General features: G+C 41.3%; 1 protein-coding gene across 5 annotated transcripts in view; it reads left to right on the forward strand.

Annotated features, from left to right (window-relative positions):
- The window catches only part of VPS8 (VPS8 subunit of CORVET complex), an 818,099-nt gene that overhangs the window by 329,464 nt on the left and 467,311 nt on the right, over positions 1–21,324 (forward strand). For 4 of the 5 annotated variants that reach the window (XM_029606197.1, XM_029606196.1, XM_029606195.1 and 1 more), the window contains 3 exons: positions 6,118–6,237; positions 15,711–15,782; positions 16,824–16,943. In XM_029606197.1, the coding sequence (XP_029462057.1) occupies positions 6,118–6,237; positions 15,711–15,782; positions 16,824–16,943 (312 nt within the window). The remainder of the gene's footprint in view (positions 1–6,117; positions 6,238–15,710; positions 15,783–16,823; positions 16,944–21,324) is intronic. The other variant, XM_029606199.1, reaches the window with a different exon arrangement.

A 21,324-nucleotide genomic window follows, 5' to 3' on the forward strand; every position in this document is an offset into this window, starting at 1 on the left:
AGGTCAAAACTTCATGCCAATTCACCACCAGGGAAAGACCATACGTCCATGGATGACTTCGGCTGTAAAGTACACCATTCGTCCATGCTAGCAACAAAAATTCAACACCATCAGTTTTACGTAATCCAGTATTTATTTGAATGTCTTCAGAGATTACATCCCATATGTTTAGCCTCTGATAATACTCTACCACAGCCATTTACAGACATGGAAGAAGGACTTCGTCATCTACTACTGTGTATGAGTCGTTTGAGTCTTCCACAAGATCTTTGGCCTCAGCTATAGCAGCAAGACGAATGGCATGGTTGAGAGCGAGTGCTATAAGAGAGGATGTCCACGATAAGTTAGCGGACATACCATGTCTAGGAGACAATCTTTTTGGTAAGAAGTTTGCGGAAACTGTTACTCGTCTTAAAGAACAGAGTACCGTGGTACTGTCACTCACTTCTACGGACCCCGATACCTCGTCCAGAAAATTTTACCCTTCATTCAGGAAGAAATCCTACTCAAGGGAACCCTTTAAATCATACAATACTTATCGAACGCAAAATTATTCCCACCAGAGATACCAATCTCAGACTCATCAATCCCGTGGATGATCTCGTCAACAACGACCTCAAAAGCCAGCACCAGCACCCCCTCAAAAACAGATTTCATCTTTTTGAGCTATCCCGAGCCACCTCCACCACCATACATAGGAGGTCGCCTCCAGCTATTCTATGCCAATTGGGAGGCAATTACCTCAGATTCTTGGGTGCTGAACATAATAAGGGAAGGCTACCAAATAAATTTTGTAACACTTTCATGCCTCCCTCATATACCCTTCCCCGGAATACATCAACCCATTCACTGTACCTTCAGGGACAGTTACGAAATCTACAAAACCAAAAATCCATTCAAAGAATTCCAATATCACAGGAGAATTGTGGATTCTACTCCCATTATTTCCTCATCCCAAAAAAGTCCGGAGGTCTTCGACCCATCTTAGACTTACGGAATCTCAAACACATTCAGAAAGAAAAATTCAAGATGACGTCTCTAAAAACTATTCTTTCCCTCCTACAGCCCAATGATTGGCTATGTTTCGTAGACTTGAAGGATGCGTACTCCCATATATCCATGCACTCTACTTCCTGGCAATACCTTTGCTTTCAAGCTCGGAACAGCCACTGTCAATACAGGGTTCTACCCTTTGGCCTGTTCACAAAATTTTAGCGGTGGTGGTGGCTCACCTCAGACAACTGTCGATCCAGATATTCCCCTATCTGGACAACTGGCTTTTAGTAGCCTCGGATCAAGCTATTCTACGGAATCACACGTTCCAAACAATCAATTGCCTTCAGACATTGGGCTTCTTAATAAATTACGAGAAGTCCAACCTGCAACCGACCCAAACACTACAGTTCATTGGAGCGCTCATCGATACAACATAACAGAGAGCGTAGCTTCTGCAGGACAGGATTCAACCGTTATCCTCACTAGCTCGATGTCTATGCAACCAATCATATACTTAGGCACATCAAGTCCTCCAATTACTGGGTCACATGGCGGCAGCTATCCATGTAGTTCCCTACACCAGACTACACATGCACTGCCTACAATGGGGACTAAAGAATCAATGGTCTCGATACTTTCAACCCCTCTCAACCAGGATACAACTTACTACTCAAATGCGTATTGACATTCAATGGTGGAAAAACACAAACAACCTGACCTCAGGAGCACCTTTCCGGTTAGCATCCCATCAACTTACTCTCACAATGGATGCATCCAGGAGGGGCTGGGGAGCCCATCTGAGCAATCTAAAGACTCCAGGTCTCTGGTCTCCTCAAGAGAGCACACAGCAGATCAACTTCCTGGAACTTCGAGCCATCTGGAAAGCGCTTCAAATCTTCTCCCCTCAAGTTCGGGGCAAGCATCTCATGGTATACATAGACAACCAAGTTGCCATGTTCTACATAAACAAGGAAGGAGGGTCAGGTTCATGGATCCTCTGTCGGGGAAACACTTCGAATACTGACGTGGACAATTGCAAACAAAGTTTCGATGCAAGCCACTTACCTTCCCGGCTTAGACAACGTCACGGCGGATCGCCTCAGCAGAATATTTCATCCACACGAATGGACTTTGAATCCAGAAGAAGCAACAAGGATTTTTCAATGCTGGGGCCACCTGATAATAGATCTCTTTGCCACAGAGAGCAACCATCAAACACAAGCATTTTGCTCCATTTACCCGAGCAAACTTCGTCATGCTCCAGATGCCTTTCTCATCCCATGGGCGGAGGGCTTGCTCTATGCTTATCCTCCCATTCCGTTAATATCAAGGACAATTCAGAAATGCAATCTGAGACACAGTGGATATGATCCTCATAGCTCCAGCATGACCAAGGCAGCCCTGGTATTCGTATCTCATGCAGATCTCCATTCACCCATCAATTCCACTGGAGAACCATCCACTTCTGTTAACTCAGGAAGGGGGGTGGAGGTCCCTCCTTCATCCAATGCATCGTTCCCTCCACCTGACAGCTTGGAGGTTGAAAGGCATTTATTAAGCCACCTGGATCTACCATCTCAACTTGAAGACATTCTCATTGCATCCAGGAAACCTTCAACCAGACGTAACTATGCAGGAAAGTGGCATCGTTACACGGAATGGTGCAAACCGCGACAACTAGATCTGTTCTCATCAACAGCCATGCAACTTCTAGAGTATCTCCATACACTCTACCTTGCTGGTCTAGTGGTGGAAAGCTGCAATAGCGCTAACATGCACATGAACGGAAGTTCATGTGCATGTTAGCACTATTGCAGCTTTCCACCACTCTCATAATGGACTTCCCATTTCCAACCATCCGCTGATCTCCAGATTCATGCGGGGCATGCTACGTCTACGGCCACTGGTGTCAAAGCCACCTATACTATGGAATCTCAATATAGTCCTTGAACAGCTAATGCTGCCTCCTTTCGAGCCATTAGATTCATGCCACATTAAATACCTCACATGGAAAACAGTATTTCTAGTGGCCATCACATCAGCACGGAGAGTAAGTGAACCTCAAGACTTGGTTCACTATTCTCCTTATTTATAGTTCTACCATGATAAGGTAACTCTTCGGCCTCATCCTACTTTTCTTCTTAAAGTAGTATCGGCTTTCCACTTAAACCAGTCAATTACATTGCCAATCATCAAACCTAAACCTCATCATAATGACCGAGACAAGCTTCTGAACTCTTTAGACTGTAAAATAGCGTTAGCTTATTACAAACAAAGGACTCAATCTCAAGGAAGACCATCTCAATTGTTCCTCTGTTTAACCCTAATAATCCAAACCAGCCTGTCTCCAAAAGAACCCTTGCTAGTTGGCTATCCCAAATGCATTGAATTCTGCTACAATAAATGTTCTATTGTTTTGAGCAACAAACCAAAAGCACACCAGATAAGAGCAACAGCAACATTGGTTGCGCATTTAAGGAAAGTTCCGCTACTGGACATCTGCAAAGCGGTAACTTGGTCTTCTCTTCATACTTTCACATCTCACTACTGTATCGGACAGCAAACATCTTCCGATGCAGCTCTGGGTTCGGCAGTTCTGTCAACCCTAAATTCAGAATAGGACTGTCTACCTTTATTGAAAGGTAGTGTCCTCAACTCATAAAAACTTACTATATGGACACAACCTGGGAGCTTGGGACTCCCAGACAGCATGGCTAATTCAGCCCTGCTATCAACGGGAAAAAGCAAGTTTGCTTACCGTAAACTGTGTTTCCGTAGATAGCAGGATGAATTAGCCATGCGATCCCTTCCCACCTCCCTAGACAGTCTACAGATTCTACCAAAAAACATTTACACGTACATCTCGCTTGGCTACAAGAGACTGAGGTAACAAGGCAATCATGCAGGAAGCTCACCATGCAGCTGTACAGAGTTCAAAACTCTGTACTAACTGAGAAAACTCCGCATACTGACCGGTCGCGAGACGCTCCCAGACAGCATGGCTAATTCATCCAGCTATCTACGGAAACACTGTTTACGGTAAGCAAACTTGCTTTTTGTTTTTGAATATGGTTGTCTACATATATTTTCTGGTGTTTCGTGAGCGATAAAAAAAAAAAGAGAAAAAGTTTCTAAGAATTGAAGCCTAGATTTTTCCGGCTGGGGCTTCTTTTCAAGATTTTCCTGAAATTGTATTGTAACAGATCTGTGCAACTGATGTGTTTTCTTTCTGCTGCATCAGTTAATGGATTTTTTTTTTTAATGGGATAAGACTTAGTCATCCTGTTCTGAGTTTGGCTGTTAATGCAAAATAATGAATGTCTGACCATGACCCTTCATTTATGTTATTTCCTTCACTATGTGATTTGATCCTCCTCCTCCCCATTATTGTGGATCTTACAGTACAGAACTAAAGGCAGCAGAATAAGATGGTTTTTGGATAACTATTTTCTTGTTGGTTTTATTTCTACCTACTTAAATATCTGCAAAGCATGATTACAACACTCTTTAGTAAATAGACTGTTGAGACAGCTATGTTTTTACTGCTTTCAGGGTGTATGTACTGTTGAAATGCGTTTAAACTGTTGACAGCAAATTGGGGAAAAATAGTCTGCTTTACAAAGTGATCAGAATTATTTGGTAAATTACTTTCCTTAAAATAATGCATTGCTAGGAAAATTCATAGAACCATTCCCTTCTGCTTCATGACTCCACCATCACTTAAAAAAAAGAAGAAGATGGATCAAAGGATTGTCATAAAGTCCTCTTTTTCCCTAAAGAAAATTAAGGGGGGTGGTGGTGGAATATGAACAGTCCTGTAGGATTGAAAAGGTGAGACTATAAGTGTAAGATTAGAGGATAACTTTCAAAATTAATCTGTGCAGCCACATATATGCGCATTTATGGCCTCTTGCAGATGTACAGTAATATTTTATAACCCACGCATATTATAAAATATGTGTATGTTTATCCCGCAGCATATGCACATATGTATGCTTATGTGCAAATAGATAAATAATCACGACAAATAGAAGCAACTACCTCTCCAATTAATCACTAAAAAGAATAAAGGAGAGAGGAGACCAAATATAATCTACAACTCTAGAACACTTAATAACGCCAAATGACAATATCATAAACTAAAGCTTTCTTTAATCTGCAACCTCTCGCCACGCAATTATTGCAGAAAATACATGCAATAAATTGAAACTGAGTATTTCAGTGCATTGAATACATGCACTTTTCCAACCAATTTAAAAAATATATGCGTGCAATTTTACACATGACAATAAAGTAGGACTTTCTCATGTAAAACCCAATTTATGTGCTTATCGGCATATTTTAAAATGTGGACTGGTAATCGAAATTACCAGTTTTCCAATTCCTCCACTAGTTCTCCCAGTCCTCCAGGTCATCAGCACCTTTCTGGTTCTTCAGCCTGAACTCTCCCCAGATCACCCAGACCTCTCACTTACCCAGTAGTATACAATAAAGCTGATATGTACATAAGATAATTAGCAGGTGTAAAATTCCACGAGTATATTGCCAAATATTCATGCATAAGTCTCTTATAATAGAGCACCTTACATGCGCACCTGTTGTCCCCACCCCTAGACCACCCCTTTTTTTCATGCTTCAATGTGTACACAAAACCTAAAGTGCATTCATACTGTCAATGTTTATAAAACAGCAATTGCACAAGTGCAGGCTACTTACTTGCACATATACTAATTTTCATGCGTGTAATGTTTTGAAAATTACCTCCTTTAGAGTAGATTAGATTGTATTTTATTTGTCTGTCCCCCCGTATCTAGCCGACAGAAGTATCATAGGGACTAAAGATGGCCCTCCTGTATTAGGTAGAGAACCCCATTACACTGTGGAGCTAGACCTAGTCTCTGAGTCACTTTCCTTCAAAGAGTTTATAAATAAAACATGGTTTAGGAGTAGGTAAAGTGCATGGATTTTCAAAAATATTTTTTAAAATCCCTAAAAGTTCCTTCTAGCTATCGCATAGGTGCCCTTTCCCTTAAAGCAGTGAGAGGAATTCCTGTAGGGGAGTGGGATGCTTTAAGTTACAAGAAAATGTCAATCACTTAATGTTTGTTGTTTCTATTCTAGGTTTTTGAGTTTTTAATCCGTCTGCATTCCCCAGAAGCGTCCTCTGAAGAGGAGGTGTACCCTTATATGCGCACCCTACTGCACTTTGACACGAGAGAATTCCTGAATGTCCTAGCCTTGGTAAAGAATTTGATAAATCAAGGCAATAAAGCATGATAAGGTTACATCACTAGTTGATGCTCACATGCTTCTGGTGTTTTCAGGGCCGTTGGAAAGTACAGGCAGACAGGTGCCAGTATGTGAAGTCTTGGGTGTAGCTGCACACTTTGATGTGACTACATTATAGGGGGGGTGATTTTTGATGTCTGGCCAGCTGGCCACATCATTTATTAACAAGCCCACTCAGCTGGCCCACAATCCACACCTCCCAAATGCATCCCAGTTCCATGGTCCGACCATTCACTGATCTCCACCACCTTCAAATTGAAAGAAAGTCTGTCTCCTCAATCAATCCACAATTCACTATAGAAGAACGTGCACTTCAGATGTCCTCAGCGAACACCTAGCCAAAGAACTTCCTAAATTAGACATCTCAAACCCAAACATGGCACTAACCTCATGGCACAGCATCACCGAAGCAGTTGCTAACAAACTATGCCCACTGATAACCAAAAAAATCAATCCGGCATTAAAAAATAAACAGCCCTGGTTCTCCAATGATCTCCGAAAACTCAAGCAAGACCTTAGACATAAAGAAAACAAATGGTGCAAGAACCCTTGCCCCAGTACTCAAACTGCCTATAAATCCACCCTCCGCTTATACCGGAATGCAACTCTATGAACAAAAAGAGACTTTTATGCTACCAGAATTCACGATCTCGTATTCGATGCTAAGGCCCTGTTCTCCTACGTTTCTGAACTTACAAAAACCACCACCCCATCCATCCCAGACGACCAAGCTCAATCTAAAGCCAATGACCTTGCATTCTTCTTCCAGAGCAAAATCTCCAACCTTCTAACTCGCCTATCCCCTAGCTCTACTCCTCCTCCCATCTCCTTCTCTCCTTTCACAACTTCAGGAGCATCTCTAGAATCATTCAAACCCACTTCCGCTTTGGAGATAGAAACCATACTAAAGAAAATGAAACCCTCCACCCGCCCCTCCAACCAAATCCCAACTAAACTATTCCTATTTGTACCAGACACCATCGCCAAGTTTCTGGCCGACATAAATTGCTCTCTTTCTCAAGGAATTTTCCCTGATGCTCTAAAACTCGCCACCCTTCAAACCACTGCTTAAGAAACCAAACCTAGATCCTAGGAACCCGAACAATTTCCGCCCTATTTCCAATCTGCCTTTTGTCGCTAAAATCATGGAAAAATTAGTCAATGTTTAACTTTTGGAATATCTTAAAGATCACAAAATTCTCTACCCCTCCCAATACAGATTCCGCAAATCGCTAAGCACTGAAACACTCATCTCCCTCACAGACCATCTCATCATGGGCCTAGACAAAGGGCACTCCTTCCTGCTAGTGCTCCTCGACATCTCGGCAGCTTTCGACACAGTGAACCCACACCATCCTCCTAAATCGACTATCCGACATAGGGATATCAGGCACAGCCCTTAGATGGTTCGACTCCTTTCTCAGCAGTAGAGGATTTAAACTCAAAGTCAATAATATGGAGTCCCCTCGCATCAGTTCCTCACTAGGAGTACCTCAGGGCTCTTCGCTTTCCCCCACACTCTTCACCATCTACCTCCTTCCCCTCTGTCAACTGTTAACAAACCTAAAGCTGAAATATTATCTATACACCGCCGACGTTCAAATTCTGATCCCGATAACTGAATCCCTTACAAAAACACTTAGGTTTTGGGACAACTGCCTCCAGTTCATCAACCTCCTCCTCACCAGCCTCAATTTAATACTTAACTCCGCCAAGACGGAACTCCTCCTCATATCACCGGAAAACAGCGATACCCTCCAGCCTTCCCAACCCAACACACTAATCACTCAAGCAAGAGACCTGGGAGTAATAATCGACAACCACCTGAACTTAAAGAAGTTCATCAATCACACCACCAAGGACTGGTTCTATAAACTTCAGGTGCTAAAAAGACTTAAACCTCTGTTACACTTCCAAGATTTCAGATCAGTTCTCCAGGCCATACTGTTCTCCAAAGTTGACTATTGCAACTCCATTCTGCTTGTGCTTCCTAACTCCGTTATTAAACCCCTTCAGATGCTCCAAAACGCGGCCGCTAGAATCTTTACAAGCTCCAACAGAAGAGAGCATATCACGCCCATCCTCAGGGACTTACATTGGCTTCCAATAAGCTTCAGGATCCTTCACAAATCCCTTACCATCATTCATAAAACCATCCACCACCAGGTCCCCATTGACCTGCAACTCCCACTCAGACTTCACACATCTTCAAGACCCATCAGGGAAGCTTACAAAGGATCTCTGCATGCTCCTCCCACCAAATCCACACATCTGACAACCACCAGAGAACGGGCCTTCTTGACAGCAGGACCAGCCATCTGGAATGCCAACCCTCCTGAGCTCAGACAAGAACCTTGTCTGCTGACTTTCAGGAAAAAACTTGAAACCTGGCTGTTTCAACAAGCCTTTCGCCCAACCTAGGCCAGCCTCTAATTTGCCGCAGATCACATACTAAGTCACCTGCTCAGTGCACGCTACCTTTGACAGTGCATCTACTTTGTTATAGTTACTGAGTTACCTTTCCTCTTCTGGTTTCTTCTCCTTCTTAGTTCCATTACCCTTGTTCATTGTTACTTTTTGCATCAGCGTCATTGTTGTTATACCCCTGTTCCTTGTAAACTGATATGATATGATTGTGTAATGAATGTCGGTACAAATAAATAAATAAATTAGATGACCTCTCCCTTGGCAGCTGCATCACCAGGAATAGGACTCCCTCCCCTTATGGACCGCCCAAGGCACCATGTAGGCAGGCGCAGTCCTGGATATATTAAGAAAATGTATTCAGACACCCAAAAAGTGATTATTCTTTCAGCTGTGGGTTTTGAAAGACTGTGTTCTACAGCAACTTTTCTTGTTGGCCAGTAAAAGTATCACAACCAGCAAAGATTCCACTTTTTCTCCAGGATTAATATGACTGCTAAAACTCTACACTACAGTCAGGAGGATCATAACTTTTAGAGCAATTTTTATAACTGCATGTGAAACATCATGAAGGGAGCAATTTTCAGAGGGATTTCTGCATGGAAATGGGTGTTTACCTGCAGAGAAAGGCCCTTTTAAATACTGCCTTAGGCTCTTGGTGGAGACAAACTATGTGCGCTGCTGAAAGTTCTTTCCCATTGAGAAAAGAATCTACATTGGGGTTAGGGCCAAAGCAGGCCCAGAAAATTAAGCATAAAAATTTCATTTTCAAATCTCTCTGCCGCCTCCTCACTTTACACCTGCAAAGTATGCGAGTTAAGTACTCCTTGTGGCACTGGCCCGCCAATAGATTTAAAAAGGGAAACTTCTCAAGGACTTTCCATTTAAATATTGGCTTCAGGCCACTGAAAATTACCCTTTATATGAGGCTGGTACCAAACACAAACAAAACAAATATTTTATAGGAAAAGGGTTGGCCAGATATCATTTGAGTGAGATGAGGTCAAATATGATAGCTTTCCTCCTGGCATGCACAGCAGGAATAGTCAGTACAACAGTTATTTAAAAAAAAAAAAGTAATCTCTCTATAGTAAGGTTGAGGTTGACCTTCTAATCTAAATGAAGGTTTATCCTTGTGGTGTCATTTAATCTGTGGCCTTTCTCTCTATGTTGATCTTGTCAGTTTCCTTGTGCTCCTTTCTACATCCAGCTCAATCGGAATCAGGGCTAGGATCTGGCATCATGAACATTCATTTGTAATTACCTGGGGATTTTTTTCCCCTATTTTATGTTTTCCCCCATCCCCCCAACATACCCAGTCTGGGCATTTATTTATTTATTTTATTTAGCATTTTTCTATACCGATCTTCAAGGTTAAATACCATATCAGATCGGTTTACATCGAACTGGGATAGAGAACTGTAAAAGAAAACAACTTTTTTATAATCAGAAGAATCAAAAGTTACATTTAACAAGGACCGTAAACTTGGAAGCTTAAGCAGCTGGAAGGAAAGGCCTAAGAGGGCAATAAATTAAGAACATAATATCATCACAGAATCCGGGCTAGTGCTTATTAAGATATTAGAAGAGGTACTAATGCTTATGAAGTACTTAGAGGGGGAACAAGGTTCCATTGCTCGTGAACAGAGTTAATCATCTAATGTGTATCCGAGGGATCCGGGAAGGCTTGGCGGAACAGCCAAGTCTTAAGTTTTTTCTTAAATGTTAGGAGGCAAGGGTTCCATTGCAGTGATGGTCCATGGCAAGGTTCCATTGCAGTGATGGTCCTGAATCTGGGCACTAGGTATCACCCGTAAGCAATGACCACAATGCCTTTTTCCCCTAGCGGGTTGTGAGCATCCCTAGCTGGGAGTGGAATACTTGATGTTCTTTTTTTACATAATTGTTTAATGCATATGAATAGCTTTAAAAATGCATTGATGATCAATGTAAGGCTTTTAATGCTGGTCTGCATACAAGACTGGTAAGCAAACTGGACAGTATGGGAGGTGGACAAAATGAAAATTAGGTGAGGAACTGTTTGAGCAGCAGGCAACAGAGTTAATGGCATCTGCTGCGGTGAAGGTAAAGGACTAGTGGGAAACCCAAGGGTTAGGACTTGTTCTTGTTAGAATTAGGACTTGTTCTTTTCAATTTCTTTATTAGCAACATTACAGTGGTATTTCTGGATGAGACATGCTTTATTGCAGATGATACAAAAATCTGTAACAAAGCAGTCACAAGTAATAGTGAAAAAAAAAATTATATGATAAAACTGGAACAATGTTTAAGGGATTGAAAAATGAATTTTGGTGCTAAAAAAAAGTATAAATTCATGCATTTGAAATGTAAAAGTCCATTAGCCACATATCAGTCAGGAGGACAAGAACTGGAAATTATTAAACAAGATATAAAGCTAGACATAATCATCTAAGATGTCCTGAAGGTGGCCAGTCCATGTAATAAAGCAGCTGGGGAAGCTAACAGCATGCTTGATTGCACAAGTAAAGGTATCATCAGCAGGAAAAAGTCATAGCTTTATAAGAATACTGAAAGGATGGAAACAGATCTGAGAAGGATTACAAAAATTATACAGGGCCTGAAACACAAGACACCCAAAATGTACTCTGGAGGAAAGAGAGGAAAAGGGTATATGATAGAAACATACAAATATTTGACAGGCTTCAACAAAAGTATGGACTCTTGAGGAGGCAATGTTTTATTGTGGATTGACTACTGGTTAAAAGATGGAAAACAGAGAATAGTGCTAAATGGTCAATTTTCATAATGGAGAAAGGTGAATAGTAGAATGTCGCTGGGACCACTGCTTTTTTAACATAAATGACCTAGAGATCCCAAGGATCCCTAAAAGGAGTGAGGTGATTACATTTGCTGATGATACAAAATTATTCAAAGTTGGTAAAACATAAGAGGATTGTGAGAAATTGCAAGGGGGCCTTGTGAAACTGGGCATCCAAATGGCAGATAACATTTAACTTGGACAACTGCAAAGTGATGCACGTAGGGAAGAGCAACTCAAATTATAACTACACAATGCACATTCCACAATGGGAGTTACCACCTAAGAAAAGAATCTAGGCGTCATTGTGGATTTTTGTTTAATATGCTTCCTGTTATGCCTTTTGCTAAACTGTTAAAAATCTTGCATTTTGAATTTTTGTAAACCGTTATGATGGCTTTACCGAATGACGGTATATAACGGTACAGAGAAGGATGACCAACATGGTAAAGGGGATGGAACTATTCCCCCATGAGAAAAGATAAGGTTAGGGCTCTTCAGCTTGGAGAAAAGATAAAAACATAAGATATACCATACTAGGTCAGACCAAGGGTCCATCAAGCCCAGCATCCTAGAGATGTGAATCGGAACCGGTATCGGTTCGGATTCCGGTTCCGATTCACATCGTGAAATTTTTATCTTGCAGTCCGATCGGGTTTTTTTTTTATCGGCTGCGCCCGAGCCAATAACCAAAAAATACAGCCGACTCTTTAAAATGAGTTTGTTAGTATCCCCCCACCCTCCGGACCCCCCCCCCCCCATTTTTTAAAATACCTGGTGGTCCAGCGGGGGTCCCGGGAGCATTCTCCCGTGCTCGGGCCATCGGCTGCCAGTAAACAAAATGGCGCCGATGGCCCTTTGCCCTTAGCATGTGACAGGGTATCCGTGCCATTGGCCCCGGTCCCTGTCACATGGTAGGAGCAATGGACGTCCGGCACCATCTTTAAAAATGGCACGGGCCATCCAGTGCACCTTCCATGTGACAGGGGCCGACCAATGGCACCGATAGCCCCTGTCACATGGTAGGAGCAAAGGGCCTTCGGCGCCATTTTGATTAGTGGCAGACGACAGTCCGAGCATGGGAGAATGCTCCCGGGACCCCCGCTGGACCACCAGGTATTAAAATTTTTTTTGGGGGGGGGGGCCGGAGGGTGGGGGGATACTAACAAACTCATTTTAAAGGGTCAGGTTGTGTTTTTAGGTTGTGTCCTTTCTTCCCGCCCCTCCCCCCCCCATAACGATAAGAAAACCCACTAAATTAATCGTGGGGTTTCCTATCGCTGTCGGGGACCCCCTGATATCTGACGATATTGAAAATATCGGACGATATTTTCAATCGTCAGATAAACGATTCACATCCCTACAGCATCCTGTTTCCAACAGTGGTCAATCCAAGTCTCAAGCACCTGGCAAGTACCCAAACTTTAAATAGATCTGAAGCCTCCATTCCTTACTGATGGCAGTTTATGGACTTCTCTTCTAGGAACTTATCCAAACCTTTTTTAAACCCAGTTACACTAACTGCCATAACCACATCCTCTGGCAATGAATTCCAGAGTTTAACGATGCATTGAGTGAAAAAGAATGTTTGCTTTGATTTGTTTTAAATGAACTACTTGCTGAGGGGAGATGTGATAGAGGTCTGTAAAATGAATGGTGTAGAACAGATAAATGTGAATTGGTAGTTTACTCTTTCAAAAAGTACAAAACCTAGGGGACATGCAATGATGTTATTAGACAATACATTTATGACAAATAGGAGAAAAAAGTTAACTTAATACATAAATTAAACTATGCAGTTCATTGTTATTAAGCTGGACTTGGGAAAATATTCTGCCTATCCCTGGGATAAACAGCATGGAATTTATCAACCTTTTTGAGATCCTTTCAGTTACTTGTGACCTGGATTGGCCACTGTGATACTGGGCTTGATGGACCTTTGATATGACCCAATATGGCAAATCTTATCATCTTATGTTCTTAAGGTAAATTTTTCCATAGAAAAGGAAATTAAAGTACAAATGATTATAATATAAAGTTGTTATGAGGAAGATTCAGAGGAAACAAAATATTAGGAGTGAGTTTACAAAGGAGTTATGTGTAAAACTAGCAGTTTGCAAAAGATCATTTACATGCCTAAAACCTTTTGAAAATTACCTCTTTAGTATTTTAGAAAAATGGTGGTAGATAAACCTGGAATAGCCTAGTGGCAACCAAAATCATGACAGAATTTAAACAGATTTCAGTCAGAATCAGAGCACAGTGGTAAGGGCAGGTGGCGGCGTAACAAAAGAAATGAAGAAGGTGGGGTCTGAGGGTTTACTTAGTCATATTAAACTTTAGAAAGCCAAAAAGGGGAAATTACATTTCAGAGAGCAAAGAGTTGCAGGCTTCATTAGGCTTTGAAGAAGGCTGAGGAATATTGCATGGAACAGCCATGGTTGGTAGCTGGATGTTTGACAACAGCCTCACTATTCTTGCTATCTTATTTAGATTATTATAAAGCTTGTTGGTAAAATATGGGAGGGGGTTTCTAGGTTTTTGATTAAGTATTAAGTTTGTAAGAACCAAACCCTACCAATGGGGGGCAAGAGGGAGGACTGAGAGTTGGTGCCGGTGAGTATGGGAATTCATATGCTCATCTACCCAAAGCGATGGAGAACCAGGGAAGAAGACAGCTTTATCTGCTGCCATCTACTATGCTACTTGTCATGGTTAGTCCTCCTACCTGATCTTTTGCCTGCACCTAAAACCAAATGCTGGATCAGAAGCTTTTTCAAGTCCATAATGAGCGGTGCAGTAAGTCAGAAGTTAGCTGGATAAAGTTACCCTGGTAACTCCTCAGCTCTCTGTGCTGTATTCATGCTGTTCATGTATCGGTGTGATGCCTGCATGGGGCTCTGATGAAGATCTGCTCTTCAGCTGCCTATGCCGGCAATCACTCAGGCTGACTTCCCATTAATTACAGCCAACATATTCAACCAGATGCTGCTGAATATACCTGTCTAAAATTTCCTGGATAAATTTAGGGCTGTGGTTTACCCAATCAGATTTACCAGCTTAAATGTATCCAAATAATGAATGTCAGCATTACCTGGATAAGTTTAGGCCACACTTCTGCAATGATCCCCACCCTGCTGCTTTTTATCCAAGTAAATTGTACCCGGGCAAATAGCTATCCAGGTAAAATATCGATGGGGCGGGAAATTAAAATCTCAGGGTTTGTCCAAGTAACTTGTCTGATAAACCCTTTTGAATTTTGACTTCTTTATTTTTTTTAATTAAGAGCCTCCTGCACCCAAAATCCCAAATCTGCCTTTGAGTGAAGAGAGGTAGTCCCCCATTTACTTTGAGGGCTCATTGCTGTTAAGCTGATTTTTCTTTATTATTAATTTGCATTTTAAGCTCTGACTGCACAAAGAGTAGCTTGGATCCTATGGATCTTAGTTATATTGAATGGGACCATAAGTTCTCAAGATGTTCATGGTCAGCAGGAAACTATACTGTACATATTAATAGTTCCTGGTATTGTATCAGATTTTGAAAAAGTAATCTCAAATATTTAACTGTACTTGGGTATAATAAAAGATGTTTCACTTTTAAAGCCTGCCAGAAAATGTTATCATTCAGACAGATGGTAATGAATAATTGTAAAAATCAAGAATGGAATAGCCTTCATCCTACGTGGCTATGGATATGCAACATTGCTTAATAAATTTGCATAGTCTCAATGGAAAAATAAAGAACTTCGCCTTGACACATCACACATTAACAGAGGTTGATTGATTTTCCCAATATTTTTTTAAATGCATAAACTAGCTACTTATGGCACAGAGCCAGCTCATAGACTGCAACTCTAAAGCCATTAATGACAGCAGCACATACACTTTTGTATTATGGGAACATCAGCAAAAATGTAAAAGTAAATTAACTTCAAATAAAGAAGCTGCTTTGTTTGGATGCGTGCTATAGCTGTTTCCTTGTAGAGAGGGGTTGCTCTTGTGTAGGTATCCAGAAAGGTCTTTCAGTGGGAAATGCAATGCCTAACCCTCTTTATGCGCGTGCTGCTTATCTGCAAAAGTGCTCATCTTCACTTGGTAGGAAGACCCTCTAGACTCCATCTTTTTTTCCTCTTACATTTCAAATATTTTATGTGTAGAATATTATTTAGAAAAACGTAAGTTTCTTCTTACACCCACAGACTTTTGAAGACTTTGAGAATGACAAACAAGCTGTGGAATATCAACAGAGAATGGTTGATATCTTACTCAAGGTGAGAGAATAGATACACATTGTTATGTGTTTCTATCATTAGTTGCTTGCTTGTTATAATTAAATGTATAGGTTTCTCTTGGTTATCAAAAGTTTCCATGATAATGCCATCCTCCTTTACTGAAAGGGTTGTGGATGCATGGAATGGTCTCCCAGTGTTAGAGACAAAAACAGTAACAGAAATCAAGAAAGCAAGGGATAAGTACAGAAGATCCTTAGTTGCAAAGAGTGAGGGGAAAGCCAGAGATCAATCAATGTCTGTCCTTATAACAAAAAATAAATTGGGCAGATTAGATGGGCCTTATTTGCTATTCTATGTTTCAATGAAATGTGGTGTATTGGTTAAGTTGGAGGATGGCGTGGTTTTGAACATATAGTACATTTCGTGAACTCCTTTCAGTAAATGTTAGATGTTAGAAATATTTGAATTATTTTATTAAGAGTTGAGCAGAATATTTTTCCTCAATAGTTTTGCATCTATTCTTGAAAGAAATAACTTTTAAAAATATATTTGCCTGCAATCTGGAAAAGGATAAAGCTTAGCTTTCACAAAATTCCATAAAACTTTATTGTATGACTCATTGTTTCAAAATAATCTCAAGTCTTTTAATCTTTGTGTCTTTGATGGATTTAGATGCTTCTGTCACCTTCTTTCATACTCTTTGATTCTGTCCTGTAATGCCTTTCTCCTTTTTATTTTTCATCTCCTGTCCTTCCCCTTTTTAATGTTTATCCTTTCTTAATTTCTTTTTCTTACTGTTCATATAATTTGAATGTATATTTCTGGCATCCTTAATTTTTAATCTTCTACATTTTGATGTAAATTTTCATCCCTTACTACCTATATTTTTCTGACTTTTCCAACTTGATTAGCATTTGATGATCCATAAATAGGGATATCCGTGTGCTGTACTCTTTGTGTTCTTCAAGCAGGGCGGGGAGAAAGTGAAAGGCTGTGTACTCCCTCTAGTAACAACCGTCTTAATATTTTTATCTGTTTCTGTACTTGTTGTTTTATAGTGTTTATTTCTTCCCATATTAGGTAATGGTAGAGAATTCTGATTTCACTCCATCGCAAGTAGGATGTCTGTTCACCTTCCTTGCCCGGCAACTTGCAAAGCCTGAGAACACCCTCTTTGTGAATCGGGTGCTTTTTGACCAAGTAAGTCTCATTTTACAGATGGAGATCTCCCCATTGCACGTTAAAGGTACCTTCAAGTGGCGCTCCTTGGACAAATGGCGATGGAATCCAGGGAGTGGGGTGGAGCGATACTCAACCTGGTACTTATGAATGGGGAAAGTATTTCAAATGTCCAGATATTCCCTGATCTCCAGCGATCATCAGATATTATGGGTTAATATAGGAGCAAGGGCAGAAGGATCACACACATGTCAGGGTCTGGGACTATAGGAGTACCGGCTTTGTTATGATGGAAACATATGAGTCAGTCAGGATGAGAAAATATTTGTGCAGTGGGAGAACAGTGGCTAAATCAGTGTGTCCCCAAGTAGTGTGCCTACTGCTCTGATCACTTAGTGCAATCTGGAGTGCTATATCTATTTAGAAACTTAAAAATCTGTGCAAAAATGTCTCTCTGTTATTTTAACCCTCCCATGTTTGTAAACAGTTATGATGACTTTATTTGACGGTATATAAAACCGGTTAAATAAATAAATAAAATCAAGTGTGCCACCACTGCCTGAGGCTCAGATCCAGACAGGCAGGGGGGCTGTGCTGTCAGCACATTGCAGCAACAAGGGACACCTGTGATGGATCTTAATCACAGCCAGGTCCTTCTTTGTGCAGTGCACACAATTCACACAGCAGCACCTCCTCATCTTCTCCTTTGTGAGCTTCTTTCTTTGAGTCCTTCCAGCCTTTATCCCTAGGCTGAGTGAGACCGAGACAGCATGCACTTATCAATGGATGTGGCTCATTCTGAGTGTTAGGAGCAGCAGCAGTGGAGGATTTCTGGCAGCCAATACGGCAGCCACGGTAACTAATTGAGCTGTCTGCCCTCATCACATCGACTTCTCCCTTCTCTGTTCTCCTGCACTTTGTTTTACAATTTGGAAGAGAGACTGATGGGACTTTCAGTGCTTCTGTAGCTCTTCTTTTGGTTATATAAAACCTCTCCATGTCCACACTGCTTGCTTCATGGAGATTGGAGTGCTGGACAACTTTGTTAATGTAGGTGTGTCTTGGGCTTGAAAAAGATGGGAAACACTGGGCTAAATTTAAAGGAGTTATAATAGGGGCTACATGTTTTTATGTTAGAAAAGTAAGAGGAAAAGGAGACCAGAATAGTTTTCAAAGGAGGTGACTGAAAAAGATATAGCAAAAAATATTAACATTTAAAAAGTGCAAGAGATCTAAAAAAGTAGTCTACAGGAGAGAAGCAAGTAGGGAAGTCAAGACAGCAAAGGTGTGAGCAGAAGAAAAGATAGCAATAGTGATAAAACAAGGTGAAAGGCTTTTTAAGGTACATCAGGGAAAGGAGGAAGATAGTGATGGTATTGTAAGACAGGAGAAAAACGTTTGGAGGACAACAAGGAAAAATGTGAAAACGCGAATAAAACCCAGGAGTTTATGTACAAACTCTTACATTGTGCATATAGGTGCCCCATATTCTTTTCTAAAATTTGTAACTCTAGCCCATTGTGTTGGAGAAACTATGGTAAAGGTGCACAGAAGTTGGAAAGTTTTGGTGTAATATACAGAAGGAGATACAAATATTACGGGTATTCAGCTAGGTTTGAACCCACAATTATGTTTATTTGGAAGCTGGGTTCAAGAAAGATCAGTGACTTATGTCTCATCTTTTATATACAGAGAGATTGACAATTGCTTTTTTTTTTTTTTTTTTAAATGTGCCATAAATAGAGGTTTTGTTTGTCAGTAGCAGAAATTGTTTCTTTATAACAAATTACCTTTGCACTTAGACAAGTTTGATGGCTATAAAGATCAATGGGACAAATATTGGGAGTGGCAGAAGATATCTTTTATGAAAATGTTCTTTTTTTTCTTTATGTACTTGGTAGTTTTACCGGTTTTTACATAAGCCAATATGTAATCTTGATTCTGTTTCCTATACAAGGGTGGCATATTTGATAGTGGATTTGCAGCTCCAAAGTGTCTTTTCTTTTTGTCATCCTATAACCTATGCTTATTTTTTATTATTATGCTATGTATGTTTTTTGTTTTGTTTATTCCAAAAATAGTGTTTAAAAAAGTGAAGACTAACAAAAATACATTTGTTCATGATTCATCAGTGAAGGGATTGGAGAAGGACCATGGATAGTTAGAAGGGGTACTTATAATATTGATGTAGATCCCACACCATTTACAGAACAGTGTTTGCATGAAATTAGCAAAACTTAAAGTGGACAAAGCTATGGGGCCTAATGGAATGCATCCTAGAAGCTCAGAGAAATTCTTTTAGGTCTGCTTTTGGATCTGTTCAATCAATCTTTGGAGATGTGGGAGTGGTTCTACGGGTCTAGAAAAAGGCAGATGGGATCTATCTACTTATTTGGAATCCTGCCAGTATTTGTGAGCTGGATTTTCCACTATTAGAAACAGGATACTGGGTGTGATGGATCCTTCATCAGACCCAGTATGGCAGTTCTTATGTTCTTAGTGATAATTGTGAAGATTAGTTAGCCTCATCTCATTGGTGGGTAAATTAGCAGACACTCTACTAAAGAAGAGGGTAGTGAAATATCTTGAATCCACTAGCATGCAGACTGAGGCAGCATGATTTTATCAAAGGGAAATAGTTAGACAAATCTGATCAATTTTTTTGAGACACAAGGAGTTGATCAGGGATTTGTGCTGAATGTAGAGTACTTGGATTTTAATAAAGCTTTTGCTATTGTCTCTTACAGGACATTGTTAAATAAACTGAGTAGCCTAGGGGTGGACCTCAAAAGAAGTGGACTGGAATAGAAACTGGTGGCGTGACGGACAAAGAGGGTGGTGGTAAATAGAATTTACTCTGAGGAAAGAATGAGAGGTTATCTGAGAAAGATGAAGAAGTTGAGTGCTTGGCAGTACTAGACATTGCTATGCAGAGTTTGATTCCTGGGAATGCAGCAGGTTGACTGGGGAGATAAATTACAGAGGTGCATTAACAAACTAGGAGGGGGTGAATGTGTCATGGTCATCTTTAAGGATGATACCTGGTGGCCATATTTAGAACCCATAGGTTCTAAAAGCTTTTCAGGCACTGCTACATAACCGAGAGTGCCACCTGCAGTCCTTCAGTATTGACCTGCCTCCAGCAGATACTAGAGGTGCAAACCTGCAGTCTGAGTTAGAGAAAAACAAAAAGAAAGTTTTAGATTTGATTTTGAGAGAAGAAAATAATGTTTAAGGAGATGCTGCCTGAGGTGTTAGCTTCCCTCAGGTTGAGCCGGGCGAGCAGGGAGTTGGCAATCCCTGAGTAACTTTAGCCTGCTGCATGCAGGGGTCCTGGTTCCCTGGTTCTTCCTGAAGGCTTCTTCCCTGAGGTTTTTTCCAGCAGCAGGGAAGTATTTTATTTATTCTGCTGGGGGTTTTATTCTTTGGTGGCCGCTGTGTCTTTAAATAGAAAAAAAAAGCAAGTGAGGAGTTAGCAGAAAGAAGCTGAGTGCTCTCAACAGCCAGAGAGTCGGGACAGTGTATTTATCTCTGGCGGAGTGTCGGGGCAGTATGCTCGGCTGTGAATTCGGGCCCCAATTGGGCCGACATTTTAGAGTGGCAGGCAGATTCAGCCGCATGTGAGCATAATAGCACCAATGTCTGCTTCTGAGTGCAGAAAATTGTCGGGCCCATGGCACCAGTCATGTTTTTCTTAATTCAGCCGTGCTATGCCAGGAGTGTGCAATTGAAGGGGAAGGATCCTGGGAGGGTGTGGCAGGCATCAGAAGGGCCACTCGTTTCCATGGCCCTATGAGAAAAACCCTGGGAGTGTTTTCAGCCTGGCAGGTAGGATGAAGGTTCGCAGCAAGACACTTGGGAGCCTAGGGATTCCCCTTCCTTGCTTCTGCCTGCAATCTAAACTGGATTGGGGGGGGGGGGGGCACATTCATGCTGAGGGACCCATATCAGATAAAGGAGGCAATGATATGAAAGATTTTTCCACAGATTGTTTTGCTTCTGCACAAAACCTATCTGGCCAGGAAAAGGGCAGGAGGTAAACGGTCTCTGAATCTTCAGCCACAGCGCCCGTCTAAGGGGTCCTTGGACAGAGGATTGGGGGACCTACTTCGCCAATTGGGCCTTGCCCATCCTGATGGAGAGGGTGAATCTGAGGAATCAGATGATTCACAGGATGGGCTGGGGGATGATCCTGGAGTCGACCCAGTAGCTGACACAGCGGATAGGAACTGTTGTGGGGGACAAGGATCTTGTAGACTCAGAGGAGGTTCTGATTACAGAGGGTGATGACGCACGTGTCAAAGTTAAAGCCCCTTATTCCCCAGGTGCTAAAGGGTATTAGGGAGATTCAGAAGGAGTCTTATAAAAGAAGGGATGGGACCCTGTGCTGGATGGGCTGCCT

This window comes from Rhinatrema bivittatum, chromosome 6 (genome assembly GCF_901001135.1).
Source record: "Rhinatrema bivittatum chromosome 6, aRhiBiv1.1, whole genome shotgun sequence".
NCBI classification, from domain to species: Eukaryota; Metazoa; Chordata; class Amphibia; order Gymnophiona; family Rhinatrematidae; genus Rhinatrema; species Rhinatrema bivittatum.